The 26,778-nt window shown below is 34.2% G+C and overlaps 1 protein-coding gene across 1 annotated transcript in view; it reads right to left on the bottom strand.

Moving 5' to 3' along the window:
* Window positions 1-1,601: 1,601 nt before the first annotated feature.
* Window positions 1,602-26,778, bottom strand: part of GALNT12 (polypeptide N-acetylgalactosaminyltransferase 12) — a 46,282-nt gene continuing 21,105 nt past the window's right edge. The window contains exons 4-10 of the mRNA XM_012543098.3: window positions 26,258-26,443; window positions 22,501-22,618; window positions 13,563-13,739; window positions 11,995-12,126; window positions 11,703-11,816; window positions 8,535-8,681; window positions 1,602-3,837 (exon numbers count right to left, since the gene is read on the bottom strand). Coding sequence (XP_012398552.2) covers window positions 3,700-3,837; window positions 8,535-8,681; window positions 11,703-11,816; window positions 11,995-12,126; window positions 13,563-13,739; window positions 22,501-22,618; window positions 26,258-26,443 — 1,012 coding nt within the window. The 3' untranslated portion in view covers window positions 1,602-3,699. The remainder of the gene's footprint in view (window positions 3,838-8,534; window positions 8,682-11,702; window positions 11,817-11,994; window positions 12,127-13,562; window positions 13,740-22,500; window positions 22,619-26,257; window positions 26,444-26,778) is intronic.

The raw sequence follows: 26,778 nt of genomic DNA, 5'->3' as shown, positions 1-26,778 counted from the left end.
GTCACACACACCCCCACAGGTTATTTTTCTTCTATAAAAGAACTTAGTGGTATCCCATTTGTTCACTAACTCCTTTTAGGGTTATACCCTTACTAAGTGTCATAATGGTGCATTCATTAGGAACTTAGCAAGCCTGTCAATGGGGGTGTTATGAAAAAAAATTTTGTCTCTGGATTTGGAGATAATCTAAGCCTACAAATTCTTTTGAAACAGTGACATTAGCCAGAAACCCCAATATGTTTTGGGGGCCCAACCCCTATTCTTCAACATTTGCTGGACCATACAGGGAGAGTCCTGGAACCCCAATATATTTTGGGGTATTCTGTACTTCTGCACCTCCCCTCCCCCAGTCCTATCAGTTCTTCACTTTCTTCTCTATCACATTTTTCCACCTTCAAAATTCCTGCCAGTCCAGCATTTTTCTCTGCTAGATACTTTTATCTCTTAGTTTTCATCTTCAGGGAACATTTCATTCTTCACATTAGAAAGGAATTCTTCAAGCCCCTTTCCATTTGAGCAAAGATAATAGCCTTCTCTTTGAGCATAGACATAGCAGTTATTTGACTATCTCAGAAAAATAAACATTGCATATGCAATGCTAGTCACTGTAGAAATTCTTCCTCTATTCATTACTTGATGAATCAAAGCTCCCCAGTTGCTCTTTTCTTAAGAATTGATTTTGTGGTCAGTTCTTAAATTGCTGTGGCCAAAGTCCAGCAGTCTTTGATTCTAGAGTCATCATTCCTTCATTAGTAATCCTTGCCAATACACTTTTTCTTCACTCTTCCTTATATGAGTAGTACTTATTGTGCACCATTCTTTCTGGGTTTAAAAAATTATAATTAAAGATCTTTCCAGACTTTCTCAACCCCACCAGGGGCAAATTCCTCTCCTGTTCTTGAGAAAGCTGGGTAGAGTCACTCTTTGGTCCTGTTCACCAGTCCTTCCTAGCTCTCCATCTTCCTCTTCTAGCTCAAGCCTCCTAGCTATATCCCCCATCCTTCAAAAAACAGCCCCAAACTGAGATATCCTCTGCTGCCCTACTGCTGAAGCAATTCTCTAATTCCATACTTTATGACCTCTATCAGAGTTCAGCAAATGTTTTGTTCCGATCTCATTCCTGAACCTGACTGAAAATTCCAATCTAAATCACTTTACTGAAGCAATAACTCCAGTTCTTATCCAAATTAAATCTCAGAGAATTACCATAACTACCATTCCAATTCCCAGCAACAAAAATTTTGTGAAAGAAATTCTGCAATATTAAAAGAGTGAAGAGATGCAATTCCCTCAGAGTTTTGAATTGTAATGTCAATGGATAAATTGAATAAAATGTAAAGGGTGATTTAAATGGAGTCATAAATAAAGAAATTATAGAGATTCATTTCAGATTTAAAATTTTTTAAAAATAGATGAAGATGTAATTAAGGAAGTGATATCAAAAGATATCAATGGAAGTGGCAAAAAAGAATAGATGAAGTAAAAAATGATCAATTGAAAAAATAAAAATGAGGAACAAATGTAAAATATAGCACAAATGAACAAAGAAGTAATGAATTTACAGACAGAACGTAGAAGAGGGAAGGGGAAAACAAAAAGGGAATGCAAGGAAAATCATTTAATAGGTACCAACTATGAGCCATACATTGTGCCAAGAGCTTTGCAAATATTGTTGTCGTTAATCTTCATAACAATTCTGTGAGGTAGGTGCTATTATCACTATTTTACAATTGAGGCAGACAAGTTTAATGGAGTCAATAGCAAGAAACTGAAGCCACACTTGAATTCAGGTCTTCCTGAGTTTAGGCTCAGTGCTTATCCACTACACCACCTAACAATACAGACAGGAAGTATTCTATGTCCTCTAAAGTAAAAAACAAACAAAAAACAAAGTCACAGGTAGAAAAAAAAGTGTTTCAAACAAAGTCACAGAAACTTTAATAAATTTGGTATGTGTCATCATCTTACATCGGATTGAATGAAAAATAACAATCAGCAATTGTTTCGAAAGACTTCAATATTCAAAATAGCACACTTCATATTTACATATTTCATTTTTTTTATCTTCAGCAAAACCATAGAAGTATATCTAGAATTTATAAGAAAATCAAAACTAGCTAGAGAAATAAAAACATTTAGAAAATAATTTCAAATAGCATTTGCTACAACTTTCAGAGTACTAAAATTAGTGTTCAGATTTAAATGATGAATTATGTATTAAAATTTTATTTCTTAAACTAAGGTTTACCAAAAATTTTTATTATATGTACATTTTTAAAAGTCACAGTAGTAATTAGTAGTAGTAATGATGGTTAAGCCACATTAAAGTGTTATTAAAAGTTTGTTTTATATGAAAGTTTATAGTAAGGTTATTGTTTCAAAATCAGTTTTAGGCAACATTAATAGAAGCACAGTGTTCAGAAAGAGTAATTGGCAGTCCTATTATCCTAATCTCTGGTCAAATCATATTTACTTTACTTGCTGGCTTCAGTTTGGGGCCCAGCACTGACAAACTAGAGTAACAGGATTGTTTCAGGTACTCAAATGCATGTCATATAAGGAATGGTTTGGATAAATTAGGGTGGGTTAGTCTAAAGAAGAAAAGAGTTAATGGGGACATGATAGCTTTTTTAAAATATTTAAAGATACATTATGACTCCAGAAGCCATGACTAGAATCAAATGGAGTTGAATTAATAGGAAGGCAGCTTTCAACTCAATAGAAGAAAAATATCTTAACAATTATGATCATCTGAAAAAGGAATGAATTGCCTTATGAGGTAGTATTTAAGCAAAGGCTGAATAGTCATATTCTGAGAATATTATAGAGAGCTTTTGGCTATTCAGCAGGAGTTTGGACATAATACCCTTTAAAACTCTTATGATTCTAGGTATCATTGGTAAGACCTCTCTGACTGTTGTTGACAGCTCTGTAACATACAAACAGTTTTATTTAAAATAAGCTTTGAGTATCCCAGTGATATGAAGGAGTTATCATCCCTTTCCTTATATGCAGCTTTTCTACAGTTTCATGCACTAGGAAAATTCTGGCCAAAATATTAATCACTGCAATCTACAATACATGTGGGATTTTTGTTTGTTTTAACTGTGCAAATAGCTTAATATATGAAAAAATATCAATATTCAACCTCTACCTTATTTCTGGAAAAAAGGCACTATTGTAGAATATAGGCAATATTAAAAAGTATTTGGTAGATAATTGCTTTTAAGTCACTGAATAAAAAGAGTTATGTGCTTCTCTCTATGAAAATAGGCCATCTTGAAACAACAATAAAGCTTTTAAAATAAATAGTGCAAAGTTTAAGCTCTTCTGCTAATTCTCAAAAAAATTCACACCTTATAAAATTATTTCCTTATGAAAATATTGCTGTCAAGTTTTGCATGATAACCTCACATTGCACTGAACTCAGTAGCTATTGGCTACAAAGTCCTCCTGAGCACAATCATTGTCATACCTTACATATATACGATGTCTTATAGTCAGTTAAAAAGTCTTTCACATATTTCCTTTGACCCTCACAACAATACTGCGAGGTAGGCTGAGCAAATATTCTTAAACTGAGATTCAGACATGAAGGGGTTTGCGTAAAGTCACATAACTGTAAATGGTGGAACTGGAACTGGAATCCAGACCTTCTGATCATCAGTCCATCATCTGGTTGGCTGGCACAGTAACATATTAATTTCTTTCTTTGAAGAACCATTTTTGATACTCTGAATTTGTACATGTTCTTAATAGTGGGGCTGGATTGCCATTAGAAGAATTTGCCTCAGCTTGTACACATTTCTTAGACTGTACATGAAATAAGGTTCCATCCTAGAAAAGATTGATAAGGAATTAGTTTTTAATTGTATTATCAACACTTTATAAGAAGATGACTGTTTTCTCTTTAAATTATACTTAATAATATTCAATTAATTTTTCTAAAGTATGATTTTAAATTAAAATTTCAAAACACTCATAACATTATTTGAAATAAGAAAAAAGGTGGAGAAAAAGAGCAGTGACAAGGAGATGACCAAATAAATTATCATAAATGCATGGGATATAATATTGCATAGTAGGAAATAATGAATTATGAAAAACTCAGAAAAATATGGAAAGATGTATGAAAAAATATATACTAAAGAAAGAAGAGTCAAAAGAACAGTTTAAAAATAATGCAAATTAGGTTGACATGGAGAGGTGGTGAACCTCTAGAATATGAATCAAAAAGTATTTACTTTCAGTTACTTGAAACTATGAAGGCAGATTTGGGTATACTCACCTTTATTCTGGGAATTTCACTTAAATATGTGGGGGAATAAAGAAATAGAAAAAGTTTGAAGGCCAATCTACAGACTAGTGGAAGTTCCAAATCAAGGAACTGATAGATGCTTAAGTGTGGTAATAAGCTAATATGCTTGTATATCAGCTGCATGTTAAATTTACTCTACCGGGTTCCAGAACTAGGACTCAATAGGAAGAAGTTAACAGGGAGATATAGTTCCATTCAGTAGAGGAAAGAATTTCCTAACAATAATTGTTGCTGAAAAATGGAATGAATTGCAGTGAGATAGTAGCAAGGTCCTCATCAAAGGATGTATTCATGCAGAGAGGCAACAGATGCTGTTGGAGTAAATCTCAGTAAGGGGATTACTCAGACTTTGTGAAATGGGGAAATGACTTTCTATTGACAAAATATAAGATTGCCTAGTTCCAGATGGATTTGTCCCTCAAGGGGTTACAATCCAATTCACCTGAAAAAACTTGGTGAAATATAACATGATGGATGTAGGAAAACATAGAGAAAAACAAAAGAAGAGTAATATCAATTTAATCCAATGACAAAAGGGACCTCAGTAGCCAACCAGTCTATGCCATACATGGAAGGAGTGTCCACTTCAACATACCTGCCAATCTTCCTAAATGTTCCTAAGGAAGTAGAACCCACCAATTTTTTGAGGAAACCTATTCTACTTTTAGACAGCTCAGATTGATAGGAAGTATTTTTTAATGTCAAGGCAGATTTTGACTTCTTCTGAAAGTCTTATATCTTTTCCCCAATGAAAGCATTACGAATATTTGAAGTTAACTATCGTCTCCATTTAGGCCAAACATCCCCAATTTCTTCAATACATCCTGATAGAAGATGGACATATGGATAATAGTCCATTATTCTGGTTGCGATGCTTGGGATATTCTGTAGATTATCAATATCCTTCTTCAGAGTAATCCCTACACTCAGTGAGCCCACATTCTACTGGAGGGAACAGCCATGTACCAAGATAAATATTTTTAAAGTAAATACAAAGTATTGTAGGGTAAACAGTACACCTTGAATTGAATAATATTTAGTAATAACTCATGGAATCAAGTAATCCTCTTCTAAGAGGCAGTACCTGAGTTAGGTTTTGAAGAAAATTAGGAATTCTACTAGAAAGAGAGGAAAAGAATATTTCAGTCATAGGATCTGTGAAAAAGCAAAGCTGTAGGAGATGGAACAAGAAATAAATCAAATTTGGTCTAGAGTATGATAAAGGGGAGTAAGATGTGGTCAGTCTGGAAGTATATACTACATCCAGATTTGTGATTTCATCCTAGCGATAACAGGAGCCACTGACATTTCTTAAGTATAGTCAGACATGACATTTCAGACACACGCTTCAGAAACAAGATTAAAAAGGCTGAAGAGACAAAAGGAGGGAAACAATGGAAACAAAGTAAATACTTCTATAGGGCAATGCATAGGAGGAGAAATGCTCTTCAAGAATAGTGTTCTACACTCAATGTGGGTATAGTAATCTATCTTACCGTGCAGAAAAGTGGGAGAAGAAGGGAGATAGAAGGGGTAGGGAGTGGTCAGAAGCAAAACTCTTTTGAAAAAAGACGGGGTAAAAGGGGAGAGAAAATAGAATAAACAGGGGAAAATACGGTTAGCAACAATAATTGTGAAAAGAATTTTGAAGCAACTTTCTTTAATATAGGCCTCATTTCTCAAATGTATAGGGAAATGAATCAAATTTATTAAAATAAAAAATAAGAGTCATTTCCCAATTGATAAATGATCAAAAGATATGAACAGTTTTCAGATGAATTAATCAAGCTATTTATAGCCATATTTTTTTAAACTGCTCTAACTCATTACTGATTAAAGAAATGCAAATTAAAACAATTCTGAAATACTACCATATACCTATTAGGTTGGCTAATGGACCAAAGGGGTAAAATGATAAATGTTGGAGGTTATGTGGAGAAAATGAGACATTAATGCATTGTTGATAGAATTGTGAACTTATTCAGTCCTTCTGTAGAGCAGTTTAGAATTATGCCCAAGGGTCTATAAAATCATGCATAACCCTTTGATTCAACAATACTACTACTAGCCACATATTTGAAAAGAGATTTTAAAGAAGATCTTTGTGTACAAAAAAAATTTGTAGTAGTTCTTTTCTTAAGACAAAGAGTTGGAAATTGAGGGGATACTAATAAATTATAGTGTGATTATGATGAAATACTATTATTCTCTGGTAAATGATGAGCAATATAATTTTCGAAAAACCTAGAAATCCTCCATGACTTCACGCAAAGTGAACTGTACTGTGTACAAAAAGTAATAGCAACATTGTGGGATGATCAGCTGTGAATGACTCAGTAATAGAATGATCCAAGATTTCTCTAAAAGGCTTAGAATGAAAAATGCTACCCAAATCCAGAGAAAGAACTGATTGTGTCTGAATATGGATAGAAATATACATTCTTTTTTAAGTTTTTTTTCTGAGGATTTTTTTTGGGGGGGAGATCGATGTTTTCTTTCACAACATGACTTTTATGGATGTTTTATATAACTTCAAATATGCCTTCTCTGTAGGGAAGATTGAGAGGAGGAATGGGGAAAGAGAAAGGGAAAGAATCTGAAATTCAAAGTTTTAAAACAAATGTTAAAAATTGGGGAAAATAAAATTCCAAATGCAAATGAAGGGGGAAAAAAGAATGTGTTCTATTTGGAACCAATAACACTAGCACTAGGGCTATACCTCAAAAAGAGCAAAGGAAGAAGGAAAATTACCCATATGCCCCCAAATTTTTATATTATCTCTTTTCACAATAACAAGGAACTAAAAATTACACTAATGCCCATCAATTGGGGAAATGGATAGACTTATTAAGGTATAATGAGTAAAATTGAATACAATTGCACTAAAGGACACAATGGAATAGTTCAATAGAACCCTTTGTATAGACTAGTATAACTAATATGCACAGTTGAAAATGAGAAATACAATTGTGGTAAAAATTATAGATTTATATGTCACAAACAATTTAGACAATGCAGATTCCAAGAGGATATTGATATGAAATACCTGACGCACATCATAAGTAATGAGTCAGTGCTAATAAGAATATTTCGAGCAGACCAGTGAAACATAATAGTAGACATTGTTTAGCAACAATACTAGATATAGATCATCCTTGAGTGATCTAAGTCCATGTTCAGCAATAGCTATCTCACAATATTTGTGGTCAAAAGTATAAATGATTTACTGATTACTAATCACTTAGAAAAAACTTGGTACTGAATGATGGACCTAAAACTCATACCACTCTATTAACATAAATGTCCTATTTTCTGGGACACTTTTTATACGAGATGATTATCTCCTATCACATGACGTTCAATTGGGTTAAATAATTCATTATGAAGTATATTCAAAACTATGAATGAGACAAGAACAAATAATTATTAATATAGTAACTAATGAATGATATCATAAATTATAATATAAAATATTTAAAAATATGTAACATACCTACATTTTTTTGGATAGTAGGAACTAAAAAACTGAGACTGATAGTATGGCTATGGGAAAAAACTTAGGAACGAACTATCTCCCTTAAGATAATGCTGAACTAAGAGTTAACCATCAAAGATATTCCATAGAATTTCAGAAAGCTGCATTTAGTCAAAGTTAAAGAAATCAAAACATATTAGATCATTATGTGATAGAAAATAAAAAAAAAATGAAACAGGATTATATTGTAAAGATCACATATATGTATCGATATCTTTAATAGCTCCACCGCAAGACTATCTAGTTCTACTGGGATCATAAAAATAGAAAAAAACAATGATGCTTATTTCGGAAATGATAATTCTGAAATTAAGATCTTATAATGGCAAAATATTCATTTATTATCTCTACTCACATAAGCCTCTAATTGATTCTGAACCACACTAATAGCAAGATTACAACTATCTACCCACATCAGAGCAAGCTGAGTTCCAATGTGTATGCAATCAGAGGAATCATGTTTTCTTGACTAGGACACAGAAGTGTACAAATAATAGAGGAATTGTTTAGGCACTAATTAATTTAGATCATCCTTGAGTACCTTCTAATTCCAGGATTCTGAAGTATGACTATCTCTCACAGATATTTTTGTGGTCAAAAGTATAAATGGCATTTTATGTTACTATAATCACTTGGAAACAATGGTACTGGAATAGATTAGGACCCTAAAAATATACCTACCTCTTTAAAAATAAATTTCTGATTTTCTGGGACATTTTTATAACAGAGATGCATGGTCAGATGATCAGTGCCTACATCAACAGCTGCACAGGCTTCTGGTTGGCGGGTGTTATATCGTAGTTCATTATGTGAAGTATATTCAAAAAACTATGAAAATGAGACATAGAACAAATAATTAAACTATAGAGACATAAGAAATGAATATAAAAACTTCTGATAAATAAAAACATCACTTTTAAAAATATTAATATACTCTACATTTTTTTTTTTTGTACATAGTAGGAACTTAATAAATACTTGCAGACTGAATAGTATGGCTCATGGGAGGAAAGGGAAACTTCTAGGAAGGAACTATCTCCCCTTAAGAAACTGGGCTGAATCCTAAGAGTTTAAACTGATCAACAGAATTTCATAGAATTTCAGAGAAAAGCTGTGCATTTTAGTCACAAAGTTTTAAAGTAATAGTCAACAACCATTTATTAGATGTCTATTATGTGCATAGGAAAATAACAAAGACAAAAATGAAACAGTGATTATATTGTATAAGATCACATATATTCATCTCCTCATTTATCTTTAGTGTCTCTCCACCTCCAATACTTCTAGTTTACTTGGATCATATCACAAAAAAAAAAAAAAAAATGATGCTTTCATATTTCAGAAATGGGATAATTTTCCTGAAATTCAAGATCTTAATAATCTGGCAAAATTCTGTCTTCATTTTATTTATCTCTACTCCTCAACATAAGCCCTCTAATTTTGCATTCTGAACCACACTCAAAGCAAGATTATCTAACTATCTACCCCCAATTTGAGCAAGCTGGTTACTCTAGCTATGTGTTAAGGTGGCCAAATCAGGAGGGGTCATGTGCTTTCCTGTGACTAAAAGGACAAGAAGTTACTACAATAAATATACTGACGCTTTGGAGTATCAGGTTGAATTAGACTATGGGTTTATAACTTAGAAATCAAGGGCAGCTAGGTGGCACTGTGAATAAAATGCCAGGTCTGAAGTAAGGAATTCTCATCTTCCTGAATTCAAATCTGGCCTCAGATACTTTCTAGCTATGTGACTCAGGGCAATTCACTTAATTCTGTTTGCCTCAGTTTCCTCATATGTAAAATGAGTTAGTTGGAGAAGGAAATGGCAAACCACTCTAGTATTTTTGCAAAAAATAAAACAAAACAAAATAAAAAACAACAAAAAGGTTAATCTAGACCAAAGCTTCTTAAGAGGTGGGTTACAACTCCATAAAGGGTCACATAATTGAATATGGGGGTTGCAAAATTTCAATTTATTATCTGTAAGTCTTTGATTTGCATACTTATTTTGTATACCTATAAACCCAGGACCATGTAAAAATTTCTCTGGCAAAAAGGGGTTGCTAAGTGGAAAAAGCTTAAAAAGTCCTGCTAGACCTAGAACCTGCCCCCCCCCAAAAAAAAAAACAACTAAAAAAAAACCAAACTGATTTTTAATTTGTTGTTGCTTCTTTCCCAGCTCAAATTTCCTGTCCTCTATCTCCAAGGAGGATTTGGCAGTTTCCTATCCATTGGCACCTGTCTAGAGAGGGGAATAAGCATAGTCAAATTACAGACAAGATTTCTCTAGCTCTTACATCCCAGCTCCTTGCAATTCTGGGTGATCTTCCAGCAGGGGGCACCAAGGCATGAGACATTATAAATGTCAAGGTTGGAATGAGCCTTGATCTCCAAACTGCCCATCTAGAAAAACTCTGTATGTTTTTAAAATTCAGGAAGAAAAAAATAATCCAGAATCCGAAACACTAGATCTTGTAGCAAAGGAATTAATAAACATTGATCAGGATCTTTGACATACAAAACAACCATAACCCAGAATCCCTTCTCTGCTTATTCTCTGTGTGGCTTTGGGAAATCAATCCATTAACAGAGGTGATTTATCAAATACCTACTGCGTGCTGAGCTCCAAGCTGAGAGTTCTGAATACAAATACAATGAAAGAAACAATGTCTACTTGCAAGGAGCTTTTACACTAATAGATGATCTATGTATGGGAGCTGGCACACACATACACAATTACTATCAAAAAATGAAACATAAATAAATACAAAGTAGCTGCATACAAGTTGATTTGGAAAGGACCGCTGCTGAAAGGATCAGAAAGTCTTCATGCAAAAGATAGTGCTGGAGTTCCTTTAAGGGAGTAAAGCATCATATACAGAAGGGAGAGCATTCCAGGTATAGAGAGAAGAGATATGTGCAATAAGGCTGGAACTTTCCTGGGACTCCTTCTTGTTTAAAAAAAAAAAAGTAGCTGAGTGAAATTCCAAGAAAGGGCATTGGTCCTTTGTCTTTTTTGGCTGGATTCAACTACAGACCTTAATTATAACTTGAAATCATTGGAGTCGGAAAAGACTTTAAAAGTCTCCTATTTTACAAATTAAGACACTGATGTTTGTTCCTGATAGAGGAAGTCAGAATTCAACCCAAACCTTATGATTCCAGATTCAGTACTCTTTTTATCTTTTCCCAAAATAAAGGACCATGATTTATAACTGTAATTTCAAAAAAAGGAGCAAAATGAACCCTGATGTAGCTGACTAGTCCATCATTTTTCTCTCCTAGTAAAGTGAAGTCAGAAACAAGGTTACTATTAATTGCCAGTGGTCAATCTCTCCTCTAGGAAGAGTTGTGGTTGCAAAAAAAAAATCTAAAATGGGCAAAAGGAGTAAAGACAGGGACTTGCAGGATGCATAACTTGAGTTATATGCTAGATTTAGGCAACAGGAGTAAAATTAGGTCCAACAAATTTCAAGCACAAGGTGAAATATTAGAGAGAGTATTCAAAAAGCTCTGCCACTAGCTTATGTGAGTCTGAATTAGATGACTTCTCTGGGTCTCTGTTTCAGCAATTACAAAATTAGGATACTAGTGCCACTTCCCTCAAAGTATTGTTCTTGTAAGCATTTAATAAGACAACAAAAATAAGTGAAAACATTTGGAAGTCCAGGAAGTATTATGCAAATGGGATATTATTACAAAGGTGGTTAATTTTGCAGTAGTGTGGTCTGTCTACAAACAATTCTGCAGTGCACACACCTTTTTAATTCAACTGAAGAAAAAAAATCTGATCAGTATTAAAATACTACTCATCCTAAATGAAATGCTGATGAAAAGAAATCTCACCTGATTCTGACCCATTCCATGACAGAGATAAAGAATGACTTGGTTTCCTGTTATTTCACTTTCACTGGGAGGATTATAGTCAAAACAATAATCTGCCATTCCTCTGTTTACCAACTAAATAAAAGAATATATAGAAATATTTTAGACATAAGTATATCAATCTGCCCACATACCCATGTAATCAACCAATTCTCTTTAATATTCCCAAAGTACTGCCAACATTATAATTATTATTAATAAAAAAGAAAGATCTAGACAATAGGAGACATCTTGTACCACAAAGTCTACTTACCATTCCAAAGTAGCCAGGTCTATCTTCAGGAATGTGAAGTTCTGGATACACATTCTCTAGGAACCATCTGAAATCCTTACATTTAAGCTTATCACGAAGTTCTTTCCTCTCTGTTATATCTCCATATGGTTCCTCAGGGAGAAAAAAAAAAATCAATCAGTTTTGGAATTTAGCCTTCTATATTTTAGACATTACCAATAAATTTACACTCTCACCTATACCTAACCCAGGCTTAACTCCAGATTAAGTCCACTCCTTCTATGAAGCCCACCTTGATCACTTCAACCCATAATAATCCTTCCTTTCTCTGAACTCACAGCACTTTGAGGCTAAAATAAACTTTGACACAGCAGCATTGGAATCAATAACATGCAATCTTATATCACTTGATGTGCTGTTAAATGATTTTATTCTGCAGTATATTTTATTAATGTGAACTCACATTATTTTTTATATGAACTCAAAGAATTTTTTTAAAATTTTTTTTCAGAGGAAACATTTATTGCTATTAAAAGAAATTAAATTGCTAGTCAATAAATGAAAGAAATTAAAACAACTACACTAAATTTTGCATAAAAAATACAAATCATTTTAAAATGAGACACAAAATACCAATGATGTTTTTGACGATATTAGTGTGTCTCTAGGCATACTGAAGATATCCCACACACATGCCTAGTTGTATTGCCTTGTTATTTAGCTCTTATACTGATGTTATCTTTTCTTTTTTTTTCAGTTTTCAATTTACATTTTCATTTTTACTGTGTTTTAAGTTCTACAAAAAAAAGGATCACTTATTGTACTTTTTATATATCCAATAATATTTAATAAAATGCTGTGTACATAACTCAAACTCAATAAATATTGGATACATGAATGGCTTGCATATAAGGTATAGCAGACAAAGCACCTGATCAATCAATCACCCCTTTAGTTGTGTTTGATAGGAAAGAGCCTACAGATAAGTAGAGACTAAAGGACATCATACCTAGAAATAAAACATGGAGCAATACAGCTTATATAATAAGAAGGGTAAAATAGAAGAACTGCACTTTTGTTGACCCCATTATCAAGGGGAAAATCAACAGAAAAATCTAAGGCTAAGAGGAGACTGTTCTTTTTTCCTTTCAGTCATGTCCAACTCTTTGTGACTCCATTTGAGATTTTCTTGGCAAAGACACTGGAGTTGCTCGCCATTTCCTTCTTCAGCTCTATTTTACAAATAAGGAAACTGAGGCAAAAAAGGTGATGTGATTTGCCCAGGATCATATAACTAATAAATGTCTGAGGTCATATTTGAATTCAGGTATCCCTGACTCTAGACCTGGCACTCTGGCACTCTTATCTACTGTACCACCTGACTGTCCTGCCAAGATTAGGAAACAATCCTAATTCAGCCTCAGTATGTAGCAAATTAATTGAGGATAACTGAGGTTATGAGTCACAAAAAGGGAGGCAGGGATGAGGAGGAAGACATCATTCTTCAACATAGCATCAATGGAGAAAAAGGCAAGATGAAATTGATTCTTATTCGGTTCATTGCACAAGAATTCAAGTTACAAACTCACCTTACGTGCATGCATATTTCGATGGTAATAAATTTCTTTAAATTCATCCATCCAAACTTCAGCAGCACGAACACTATTAGCCAGAGCCTTGCTCCGTGAATAAGGAGCTTGCTTAGGGAAGACATGACCTACGTGAGAACAAGGATGGATCTCAAGACTTCCTCCACACTGCCAGATCTAAACATATAACATTGGTGGTGAATCATAGGTCAGCATGCACCATAAGGATACTATACATAGTAATATGTAAACACCTCACTTTTACCTTCTCCTAAAGGTTCTAATAAAAACACACATACACACAGAGTTCTATAGTCACTGTCCTGAATCTGCTTACTTTACTCAATATCAGTTCACTGCTTTAAAATATACTTTAATTTTTAAATATTGTATGGCTTTTCTTTTAAATAGCATGTTTATGGGAAGCAGAAAACTGGGGGAAAATTTTTTTCATTCAAGAGTTCTGATAAAGGTCTCATTTCTAAATCACTATTATTCAGAGAAATGCAAATTAAAACAACTTTGAGATGCCACTATACATTTCTCAGATTGGCTAAGATGACAGGAAACGATAATGACCAATGTTGGAGGGGATATAGGAAAACTGGGACACTGATACATTGTTGGTGGAATTGTGAATAAATCCAACTAGTCTGGAGAGCAATTTGGAACTATACTCAAAAAGTTATCAAACTGTGCATACCTTTTGATCCTGTAGTATCTCTACTGGGCCTATTTCCCAAAGAGATCTTAAAGGAGGGAAAGAGACCCACATGTGCAAAAATGTTTGTGGCAGCCCTGTTTGTAGTGGCAAGAAACTGGAAACTGAATGGATGCCCATTAATTGGAGAATGACTGAGTAAGTTATGGTATATGAATGGTATGAAATATTATAGTTCTATAAGAAACAACCAGCAGGAAAATTTCAGAGAGATCTAGAGAGACTTACATGAACTGATGCTAAGTGAAGTGAGTAGAACCAAGAGAATATTGCACAGCAACAACATGATTATGTGTTGATCAATTCTGATGGACATGGCTCTTTTCAACAATGAGTAGTTGTGAAAATGCCTTTTAGCACTCATGATGTTAGCTAGCGCTCAAATAGGTCACATGACTTACTAAGGGTTACAAAGATAATAAGTGTCAGAGGTAGGATTTGAATACACACCTTTCTTGAGGAAATAGGATAGCAAGAAAAGTAAAAATCCCCTTCAATTAAAACAGGCTTTTCAGAAAGGCTAGCCAAACAGCACTGAGGTAACAAGAAGAACTTTATTTATTCTTCTTAACAATTATACTAATCATGATAGATAGCATTTACATAGCACTTCTCATATGCCAGGCTTTCTGCTAAAGTACTTGACAAATATAATTTCATTTGACTCTCATAATAGTCTTGCAAAGTTGGTACTATGATTATCCCTATTTTACAGATGAGTCACTCAGCTAGTCGATCTTTGAACCTGGATTTGAACTCAGGTCTTAGTGATTTCAGACCCAGTGCTTTCTCTATTATGCCACCTAGCTAACTATAAATAATCACAATGGTTAGCTACATGATTAGGTTGGTTTTTTTTGTTTTGTTTTGTTTTGTTTTTGCTTAAGTTTGAATCAGAAGTTTTTATTCTTCAAACTTGTTCCTGTCTATGCTTTTATGGTTTGTCTTGTTTTTTCTTCATTTCTTAGTAAAGTTTCTTTTAAAAAATTCCAAGCATAATTCAGCTGACTTAGGAAAAAGGTTTTTTTCTACACTTAGATAAATACAGAAAAGAGGGAATAACACACTCATACAGATTGGGTGTGATCATAACAATATTCAAAAACAGCTCTAGAGCCAGCAAAGGTATTTTAGAATTACAAGGCCCAGAAAAAATTAGAACCAGCTATCTGTAACTATTACAACCTTTCCTTGCCTGGCTGACTTATTATATTACATAATGAGTTGTATATCAAATATAATATTTTTATGATTTTTAGGATTCAGAGTTAATCATTATGAATATCAGTTATTGTACCATGATGCAATACGATGTTGTCATTCTGGACTACTTGGTAACCTTTGCTTACCTCTACACTAAAAATACCCTAAATTATTGTGCTCCAAGTTTTACATTAGCTTTTTATACTTTTTAAATGGTTTTTATATCTGCTCTCTTGAAAACTACCTCCAAATTATTAGAAAGTTACAATTAAGAGTCTTACCAAAATTGTTATTACTTTACTGCCCTACAATATTACTATCTCTCTAAAGATCCTGAATAATAGAAAGGAAAAAAGAAGAATAAACACACAAACACACATACTCACATACATATATATATATATATATATATATATACTCTTTATTTATAGAGAGGAGATGGGTAAAAAAGGAAGAAAGAAAGCTAACAAAAACAAAAATGATAATAAAAGAGAACAAACATCTTTTTAAACTTTCTATCTTAAATAGTATATTAATTTCTAGTTTAAATGAGGAAAACATAATAAAAATAGAAATGAAATTTGAAACAATAGTGGTTTCACTTTGCACCTGACAAATTGGCCACAAAAAAAAAAAAAGACAAAAGATGGAAATAGTTGGTGTTGAATAGGATGTAGGAAGACAAAAACCCTAATAAACTGTTAGCGAAGCTATGAATTAGTAGAATCATTTTAGAAAATAATGTGGAATTATGCTTTTAAAAAATTAGCTAAAATATCCAGACCCTTTGAGCAGGAGATCATTTTACTGGGTATATAACTCATAGATCAGAGCAAGTCAAAGATAGAAAGGACTCATATATTCCAAAACATTCACTGGAGCATATTTGGGGGGGCAGGAAGGGAGAAAAGAATCAGAAACAAAGAAGGCACCTGCCTATTATAAAATGGCTAACAAATTATAGAACATGAATATAACAGATTATTACTATACCAAAGTGAACAATGACTACTGTTCATAGTACATAGAAGTCAGAGAAACATGGAAAGATAAATATATGTGTATTAAGATAAATATATGTGTATAAGATAAATATATATATATATATATATACATATATACATACACACACGCACACATACACCACACATGTAAATTGATAAAGAGTGAAGAAGCAGGAAAACAATATAAATAAAGACAATAATAACATAAAGAGTAAGAAAAAGAAAACTGAATCCCAGATAAATATTGAGAAAAAGCATGTCTTGCCACTATCTCTGCCCCCTTTTTCTGCAGATAAGAAAGCTATGAGTATGGAAATTACTGTCAGATATGATTAATAATAATAATGAATAATAATAAAATTGGTTTTGCTTAATGTTTTTCTCTTTCTTTTCACATTTTTCTTTTCACATTACAAAGAAAAGTTCACTAGGTATAAAGAGAAGTATATTCAGAATTGAAGATGATGTTAAAACAAAAGATAGCAATTAAAACTTTAGAAAATTACATTTAAAAAATAAACTGGTGTAGTATAGAGTAAGCAGAATCCAGAAATCAAAACATAAAAATAATAATTACAACATTGTAAAGGAAAACAACTTTGAAATGCTTGCAGAACTATAGTCAGTGCCATGATCACAACAGATGATGGTGATAAACTGCCTTCCAACTTCTTGACAGAGAAGTGAAGGAGAATGAAACATATTTTTGGGTAAGGCCAATGGGTAGATTTATTTTGCTTTGATTATACTCATTTGTTACAAGAGAAAGTTTAGAGGAGGTAGCAGTGTAAGAATGATGCCAAAATGAAGAAGAAAAGAATGAAAAGACTATCAATGAAATATTTTAAAAACATATAGATGTGACAGCAGAAGAAAGTTCAAAAAGGGACAAAGAAACTAGGACTAGTGTTTGAACAATTGTGTTAAATTTACAAGATACTATTTTTAGAAAGCTGTGTATAATAGATCCATAAGTTTTATAGGCAACTTTTTTCTGTTCTGCTTTGTATATAAACATAAGCAGTCAGGTGGAGCAGTGAATAGAGGCTGTGGGACTGGATTCAGGAAGACTTAAGTTCAAATTCAGCCTTAGGCACTCCCTAGGTGTAAGTTCCTAGGCAAATAATTTTACCTCAGTTTGCATTAATTTCCTCATCTGTAAAATGGGGATAATAATAGTACTCATCTCCCAAGGTTGCTATGAGGATCAAATGAGATAATAATTATAAAGCACTTAGCATAATTTCTTCACAAAGTGTTACACATGAATGTTATCTAGAAAATTATAAAAATGTTCATATCTGTTATTTGATGTTAGTTCAAAAATAATTAGAGGAATTTCTATTTAAAAAGAAAATATGCCTTCTTTCCCTTCATTGTAAAGGAAAGGACAATGGCTATGAAATATAGCACATACTAACAAATATGGTCAGTGTTTTGGGGTTTGATAAACTGGGTTTCCTGACACACACTTTTTAATCTTTGTTACATTTGTTTTAAAAAGTAGGTAAGAAACATTCTAAAATGAAATGTCTTTAATTTTAAAGAAATCTCTTTGAGATCAAATTGTTTCAAAATTTGTAAAAGATAAAGAATATTGGCTCCTTAAAACAAAGCAAAGCAAAACCAGTTGTATCACTTTTGTATAGGGTCAAGGAAGCAACAATGAATAACAATCAAAGACATATGCTTTCTTAACCTTCAAAAGGTACTTCAGAGCCATCAGAGATGAATAAAGAATCCAAACATACTACTGCACCACTCTTGCCAAGAAATAAATGGTACTATTCTCTATCCCTGAGGAATGAATTATTCTATATAGATGAATTTTCTAGATAACTGAAAATGTAGTTTGTTTTATCTATAACTGTAATAAAAGTGAACTTTCTAGACAACTGAATAGATTAGATTATCTATAATTACATATACATATATGTGGGTGCAATATATATATTTAATATTCTCTATATAGAAAACAGTGTTCTAATAAAAACCCTTCATTGATCATAATCATCCTTATTATATAAATTGAAACAAAAATAAAAGTTAAGATAAATATTTCCTCTATATAGCTTAATGGTATGCAGTTGTTTTCATGTTGTCTGCCCCATTAAACTGTAAGTTCATTGAGAGAATGGGCTATCTTTTGCCTTTCTTTTTATCCCCAGTGCTTAGCCCAGTATGGGGCACATACTGACTGACTGTTCAGTATTAAAACATTTGGTCTTTTTAGTACTTTTAAAAAAAAATCAAAGGTATATAATGGCAATTTACAGTTTTTTATAAACTAATTATCTAAGGTAGACTAGCTATAAGAAATCTTGCTTTTGAATTCCTGACACATTTATTTTCATTACTTAATTATTTTGTTGATATTAACTGTTTGGTGTTACTCAGCATAGCGGTCGTACAGTGAAAGCTGAACATCTCAATACTTGATTTCATTGTACCATAGAAGGCATAATTCAGAAAAACAGCTTAACAAAAAGCAACATTAACTTTGGCTGATATATACTACTATTAGCCAGAATGAACCAACTGTAGCACAGATGAAAACCCAGGAGTCATACAGGATGTGGGAAGTGGTTAGCTTGTTACTTCCTGTTGAGCCAGAGCATTATAATGCAGCTTCATGATTTTACCTGAAGTATTACAAATTCTCCAAATGTAGTTCTGTATATAGAAATTTGTTGGCTTAAGATCTGTATTACCACTAATGAAATCTAATCCCCTATTGCCTACTTTTGGCATTTCACTACTATGGGAGAGTAAGGAAAAGAAAACTTAAATAAGTTAAACATTTCTACTTATTAAAAATCTTGGCAAAAGTTTGAAAGGGGAAAAAGAGATTGATATCCCTTATACTAAGAATAGAGAGAAAGAAAGAAAATATAGGAAGGAAGGAAGGAAGGAAGGTAGGTTGGAAGGAAGAGATGGAGGGAGAGGTGGAGGGGGGAAGGAAGAAGGGATAGAGGAAAGGAGGGAGGAAGGGAGGGAGGGAGGGAGAGAAGAAAAACATGAAAGAGAAAGAGATAGAGGGAAAGGGAGGAAGAGAGAGAAAGAGGAAGGAAGGAAGGAAGGAAGGAAGGAAGGAAGGAAGGAAGGAAGGAAGGAAGGAAAGAAGGAAGGAAAGAAGGAAGGGAGGGAGGGAGGGATGGGAGGAAGGAAAGAAGGAGAGAGGGAAGAAGAGATAGAGGGAAGGAAGGAAGAAGGGATGGAGGGAGAGAGAAGAAAAACATGAAAGAGATAGAGGGAAAGAGAGGGAGAGAGAGAAAGAGGAAGGAAGGAAGGAAGGAAGGAAGGAAGGAAGGAAGGAAGGAAGGAAGGAAGGAAGGAAGGAAGGAAGGAAAGAAAAGGAAGAAAGGAAGGGAGGGAGGGAGGGAAGGAGGAAATGTAAGAATTTCATGTAACAAAGTCTAAAGTTCACTAGTCTTTCTAACCAATATAATCACAGGGTATCCTAAAGACCTCACCAGAAAATATTCATCTAGAGGAAAAAAAGAAGACTCGATAAGCAAATACCAAATTCACGACTCACTGGGGCAGAAAGAATTTGATGGGTTGTTTTGAGTAATAAATTTAAGAAGTAAGAATTGAAGAGACAGCACTTGATGGATTCCTTCACTCAGATAATGTAGAAAGTATAAGTAGAACACAATAGGTACCTCGAATGGGTAGACCCTGAGGTAATATAATTCAGGTACTTTAGGAAAGAGGTTCTGAAGGGCATCAGTGATTCTGCCCAAACTGCTTTAAGATTATGTACTGCTTTGCTCTTTATTAATGTAAGCCTTTCTGGATGTTGGTATATGGATTATCAGTAAAATTGACATTTACTAAGGAGATGATGTGATTGAGGTTCAGCAACAAATGATAAGATTGATGTAGACATCAAATGATGAGACTGAAGTAAGCATCTGGCACCAATTGTTAGGGTTTGACCATGTGAAGAATTCATTAAAGCAGATTTATGAATTCTTCATTAAACCTAGTTTAACCTGTCTACTAAGACAATTTATGAGGGTGTGACCATTGTGCCTGCTATAGCCACAGCTCCACTGGGTTTCTAGCCACAGCTGAGAGTTGAGTGAAAGGTGGATGCCAAAGGTGAATGAGCAGCCCTAAAAAGGGCTCCATAAGCCTTTACACCAGAGCTGTTAGTCCTCTCTAAACATTCTGATGTGACTAATGTAGCACCAGATGATGTGCTTTAGAAGAAGTACCAAATGTTGGGGTTCAGTCATGTGAAAAATTCACAATGGCCATTCTCTTTAGCAAAAGATAAGTTTATTTAGGAGAAGAGGTTACAGACAAAATGAAGAGATATAACAGACACCAGGAATGGTAAATATGAAATAAAGTGGGAGAACACATAAAAAGGAAAGGAATTTTAACAATTAACAATGGAAAAGGTGAGTTCCCTAGTGGAATTTACAATTAGCCAGGGGAAAGGAAATACCCCCAAAAGTTTGGGATATGCCTTTAGCTGGCAGGGTAAATCCTAAAAGGGATTTAGCACCCTAAGAGAGTTAGTTAGCTATAAGGAGAAGAAAGATACCATAAGGCATGGTGGAGGTTGAGAGGAGAGAATAGTGGGGGGATGAGAGGAGAGACACTATGAAGCATGGTGAGGGAATGAGAGGAGAGACACCACGTGGCATGGGAGTAAGGGAAATACAGAGTGCCAGAATAGGCTGACCCAAAAGCATGTAGCTGAAAAAGCAGGAGCCATAAGCAAATTTATAGGGGCAATTTTACCTCAAGGATAAGGATTTCTGAGAGGACATAGCAAGGTGAGGCTGCCCACGACCCCCAAAAAAGGTGGGCCTCAGGGGTGTGACATAACTTGGATTTCTTGGCTGGATACAGCAACTGGGGCCACTCAAAGGGGAGGGGGAACTCCACAAAGGGCAGGATCATGAGGCTAACCTGAGTCCTATCAGTGCTCTTTCCTGCTTGCCCCAGCAAGTAATTGCATCTATGTGCCATCCCTTTCCTGCCAACTGCACCCAACTAGTGAGGGACCTCATCAATTCTACATACTCCCTGGTACACAGTGGACATTTCATAAATGTTTGGTGAATGACTGATTCTTGTCACTAATTAACATATATATAAACACCAGGATTTTTTTTTTTTTTTTGGTTCAAACTACCTGTGATTTTATTAACATAGGGCAAGAGTCAGCAAACTCCAGTCCCTTGGCCAAATTTAGAAGAGACTTGTTTTTGTATGGTCTATGGTTATAGAACTAGGAATGGTTTTTATATAACCACAATAGGATTTGGTAGCAATACTTTGCCTACCTCTGGCAGGGAATTCCTAGTACAGAAACTTCATATGAACAATTGTTCTACAATGTATATAGCTTCAGACAATTGCCTGGGGCATAATTTGCCTGTAGTCATATAGTCACTATTAGAAACAGCTTTCAGGTCTTCCTGACTCTAGAATGAGTCAATTCACAATCACCCTGATCCATCTCTTTTGCTATTATTTGGTCATTTAATATTCTAGGGTTTTCTAGGTAAAGATATTAGAATGGTTTGTCATTTCTTTCTCCAGCTCATTTTACAGATGAGAAAACAAGGCACACAGGGTTAAGGGACTTGCCTAGGGCAACACAGTCTGAGCTCAGATTTGGATTCAAGAAGAGAGTATGACTGACTTCAGACCCAGCACTCTATCTACTCTACCATCTAGCTGCTAATGTACCTCCATAATCATTATAGAACAATTATTTTATGTTGTTGATGGAGTTACCATTTTGTAAAACTAGTGAATGTCTATACCTGGTTGAGTGGAACAACCTGAGTTACGGTTCCATACAAGTAAGAGCTAACATAAAGCTAGTAAAGGTTATATATTTAGTTTATACACTCATATAAATGACTGTTGTTACAGAGAGAGCATTCTCAGTACATCTTCATCAACAGTTCATGGTTTTATATTCCTGAGACCAGTTGAAAATTTTGCTAAAATTTAATTCAAATAGTTTATTGTAACTTACCCTAAATGAAAACTCAAGGTTTTCTCCTCCCCATACTTCCATTCCTGTATCATACGATCCAAGATATTCAAAGTACCTCTTATTCACAGCAAACAGTCCACCAGCCATGGTTGGGGACCTAGAAAATATTTCCATATTGATTCTAATATATGTAGAAAAAAAGCTACTGACAACTTTAATAAGTCAAGTATGGCTACATCTTCAATTTTGTTAGTTTAAGAGGATCAAGTTCAGTTAGATTAGAAACAAAAGAAAGCTATTTCCATTTATTTGAGCTTCTCTTTGTCCTATATACAAGGGCTATCAGCAGCCAAGTTTAACAGTTTCTGATTCTTCTCACAGCTATCCATTAGCCTCTATTATGACTAGGCTTAATTTTTTCTACCACATTTTAATCCAAATATAGGCTGCCCTGGATATAGGCAAATTAGATCTCTTTGAAATGGAAAAAAAAATATATGTATAGGTACTTAATCCTTCAGGGACTTATAATATTGTTAGCATGAGTACACTTTGTACTGGCACAGATTGCATCTCTTCAGTGACTCACTGTAGCTCTAAAAAAAATAAAAAAATAAAAAAAGGAAAAAAATCCATCACCCTATTGCCAGTTTGGGGATGGGGCTCTACAACCTTGGTTTAACTAGTCTTCAGAATAACAGCCATACAATTTGCTACTGGGCCTGTACCAGAAGTCATTTCCATCTAATATCACCTGTTAACATCTACACTACATAGAAATAGCCAATGAGAAATTGCAGTGTGGCTCCTGCAGGAATATTTAGGAAATCTAAGACTTTGGTGGAAATAAACCTAGGAAAACTATGTCAATTCCTAGATACAATCAGCTTATAAACAAGTCAGATTTTGAGGAGAAATAGCCTTTATTCAGTCCAATTTGGGATTTTGACTGTAAATGAACAATTATACTCCCAAAAAATTTGATTAATGCATTGATGTCACTTAAAAGGGGCAGATTCTCCAGAGGTGCCTGGATCCTGTCCTGTTTTGTTTGTTCATCAGTAAGTTGAGCATATCAACATTAGAAATATTAACAAATTTGCAATTGACCCAAAGTTAGAAGGGAGAGCTAATAGGATAAACAATAGAATCAAGATTCAAAAATTACAAAACAGGCCAGAATGATGTCTAAACTGCCATGGCCATCAAATTTAAGAGGGACAAATTTTTGTACAAATTAAAGGAGATTTAGTTTGTCAGTTCATTAAAACAAACAAAAACAAACCTGGGAATTACCATTCAGGAACACCTTAGTATAAATGAGCAATGAACAATATGACACAGCCGCTTTTAAAAAATATGACTCACGTAATATTGGGTTCCATTAATAGACTGTGGTGTTTAGACCACTGAAAGTATAACAGCCTATACTGGTCAGCCCACATCTGAAATACTGGGTTCAGTTCTAAGAACCATATTTTAGAAGGATGTTAGCAAACCAGAAGAATGTCCCCAAGAGATAACAAGAACAGTGAGAGTTCTAGAAATCGTATCATAAGGAAAAGCTGAAGTCATGGAAATATTTACTAAGAAATCTTGTGAGTAGTAGGAAGGAATAATTATTATCTTCAACTAATTAAAGATTTGTTAGTATCAGCTTAACAAAAAGAACCAAATGTTCTTTTGGCATGGTTTGGTCTTGGTGAAAGCTACAACTTCTGTCCTCTAGTCTCACCTTGTTTGATTGATGGCTGCTTCAGTCACCCACTATCTCAAAGATTTACTTCCCATGCCTACCAGACCAGAAAGCAAGTTCAACTGGATTTAATCCTTTCATTCTCAAAATCCCATCCCTAAGATCCCCATAGTACTTATAGGTGATTATCTTAGTCACCTACTATAACCAGGTCTATTTTCAACTAAACTTCACCTCACTCTCCAGTCATCTACTTCTAAAACACTGAGGATGACCTCCCCATTCCCATCTACTTTCCAGTGTAAAAGGCACGACAATCTACTTCTTCTAAGGCTTTTCCTTGTGACTTTCCAAATCTAAATATCCCTCTTTGGCCTTCACTCTCCTAAATGTTAGCTCTCCCTTTAGAACAGTGGTTCTCAAACTTTTGTTTTCAGTGTCTTTATCCTATTAAAAATTATTGAGGATATCTCCAAAGCTTTATCCTATAAAAAATTATTGAGGATATCTCCAAAGCGTTTTTGTCTATCTGGGTTATATTTATAGACATTTACCATATTGGAAATAAAAACTATTTTTGAATTTGTAGACCCTCTAAAGGGATTTCAGAGATCCCCAAGATTCTCTAGACCATACTTTGAGAACCACTGCTTTAGAATATAAGCTTATAGAGGGTAAGGACTACATAAACTGTCATAGTTACACCCCAGTCACTTAACATAGTAATTGACAAACAATAAATGGTTTTTCATTCACTCATTGATGATCACCAATTTCTTTTAAAATGGCTAATTAACTTTTGCCTAGAAATCCCACATTTATCATTTGTTATGGTTCAGTATTAGACTTATAATCAATAGTTTTCTGAAACCATTTTTTCTCCCTTTCTGAAAACTGAGACATAACTTCATTGACCCCAGACTTTTGGCACCTTTTATTTTCTCTTATTCCTCAAAGATTACTAACAGGGTTGCCATAATCACTTTTACAAGTCTTTTCTGAGTACTCTGGTAGAGCATTTGCCTAGAGACTTGAACTAATTTTAAAATGCTCCCTTTCTATAACAAATAGAGCATCTAACATTTATATAACCCTTTAAAGTTTTCAAGTCTGTTTGTATGTATTATCTTATCTGATCTTCACAACTATGAGATAGGTGCTGGTATTACATGCCTATTTTACAAATGAGGAACTATGAACCAGAGAGATTAAGTGAATTGCCCATAATCACGTACCTCATAAGGGTCAGAAGGGTCCCTCCTGATTCTGGATCTAACACTTTTCTCATCATAACAGGATGCCTGTAGGCTTTAATTTCCCCCTTTATGAAACTTATTTTAAATTTTTAAATTTGACAAACTCTTTCCTGGAGAAAACAGAAACACTATGGGGTCAACAAAAATCACAATTAGGGGAGGTCACCATTCACTTCTCAGACCACTGTTGACTCCAGTCACCTTATGAATTGGAGTTTACACAATTTATCAACTTGCCAGAACAAAAACTGGCTACCCAGCCCTATAATGGGCATTCCAATAAGAACTTATGCAGTCTAACAAAAACTCAAAAGAACACATGGTTTTCTTGATCATTATTAACTTCAATTCTGTACCTATCTTACAAGCTCATCCAACTGAACAAAATTTAAAAGGCCTTACTTATGATTTAACTGGAGTGTCATAGGATTATAAATTCACAACTAGAAGGGATCTTATTAGGTTTCATCCATTTTTGAAACTAATAGTCCTCTTCAAAATATAATGAACCTGATTATTCAACACATACACACAAAACACATGCACACACACACACACACACACACACACACACACCACTTGGGAACACAGATAACTAAACAACAGGTAGCTAGAAAGACTCCAGCAAAAAAAAATTTTTTTTGAGCAGATCAATAAGAAATGTTAGTTTCCTAACAGGAAAGGGCTGAGAGATCAAGATGGCAACCAACTCAAGATTGTGTCATGGAGTTTCCTGGGCATACAAATATCCAAGTCCAGGCCCTGAAAATACTCATAGTTACAAATGACTTGTAAAACAATGAGCGTGAGAAATCTTGTAAAACAGAGATAAATGATTCCTCACCTGATGACATCAATCTTGGAACGCCTTCGTTTTTGCTCCTTTTCAGGCACTGAATGCCAAGTGAACACCAGTCTCCAGTCAAAACCTCCAATCTGTGGATCTCCTGAATTTCCCAGATACTCAAATGTGTTCCAATCAATGACATCAATCACAGGACATACAACTGCTGATTCTTCTTCATGAATCCTGAAATTAGCAGTTAGACATTTTCCCCTTAGTACATTTAAAAAGTAAAGCTCTATTTGCACTTCTATTTTGAAAGATAATTGTCCATAATTTCAAATAAGAACATATGCTTAGATTGTACTTGTCACACTACTATGACTAGAAATGGAACTTTTTTACTCTCTCAGGTGATAAATTCCCCATCTATTGTCAGTGTTGGTGCAGAAGTTTGTCGGCAATGTAGAAGATGTTGGAGATAGGCTTCCTGCACTGGGTGGAAGTTTAGACTACATGAGCTCCAAAGTCCCCTTTGAGACTAAAATACGATGAGAATATTGTCTGACTTTTGGTCTTTG

The sequence above is a fragment of the Sarcophilus harrisii genome, chromosome 1 (genome assembly GCF_902635505.1).
Source record: "Sarcophilus harrisii chromosome 1, mSarHar1.11, whole genome shotgun sequence".
NCBI lineage: Eukaryota > Metazoa > Chordata > Mammalia > Dasyuromorphia > Dasyuridae > Sarcophilus > Sarcophilus harrisii.
Note: the sequence above shows the minus strand (reverse complement) of the source record. Positions and strands in the feature narration are given on the sequence as shown.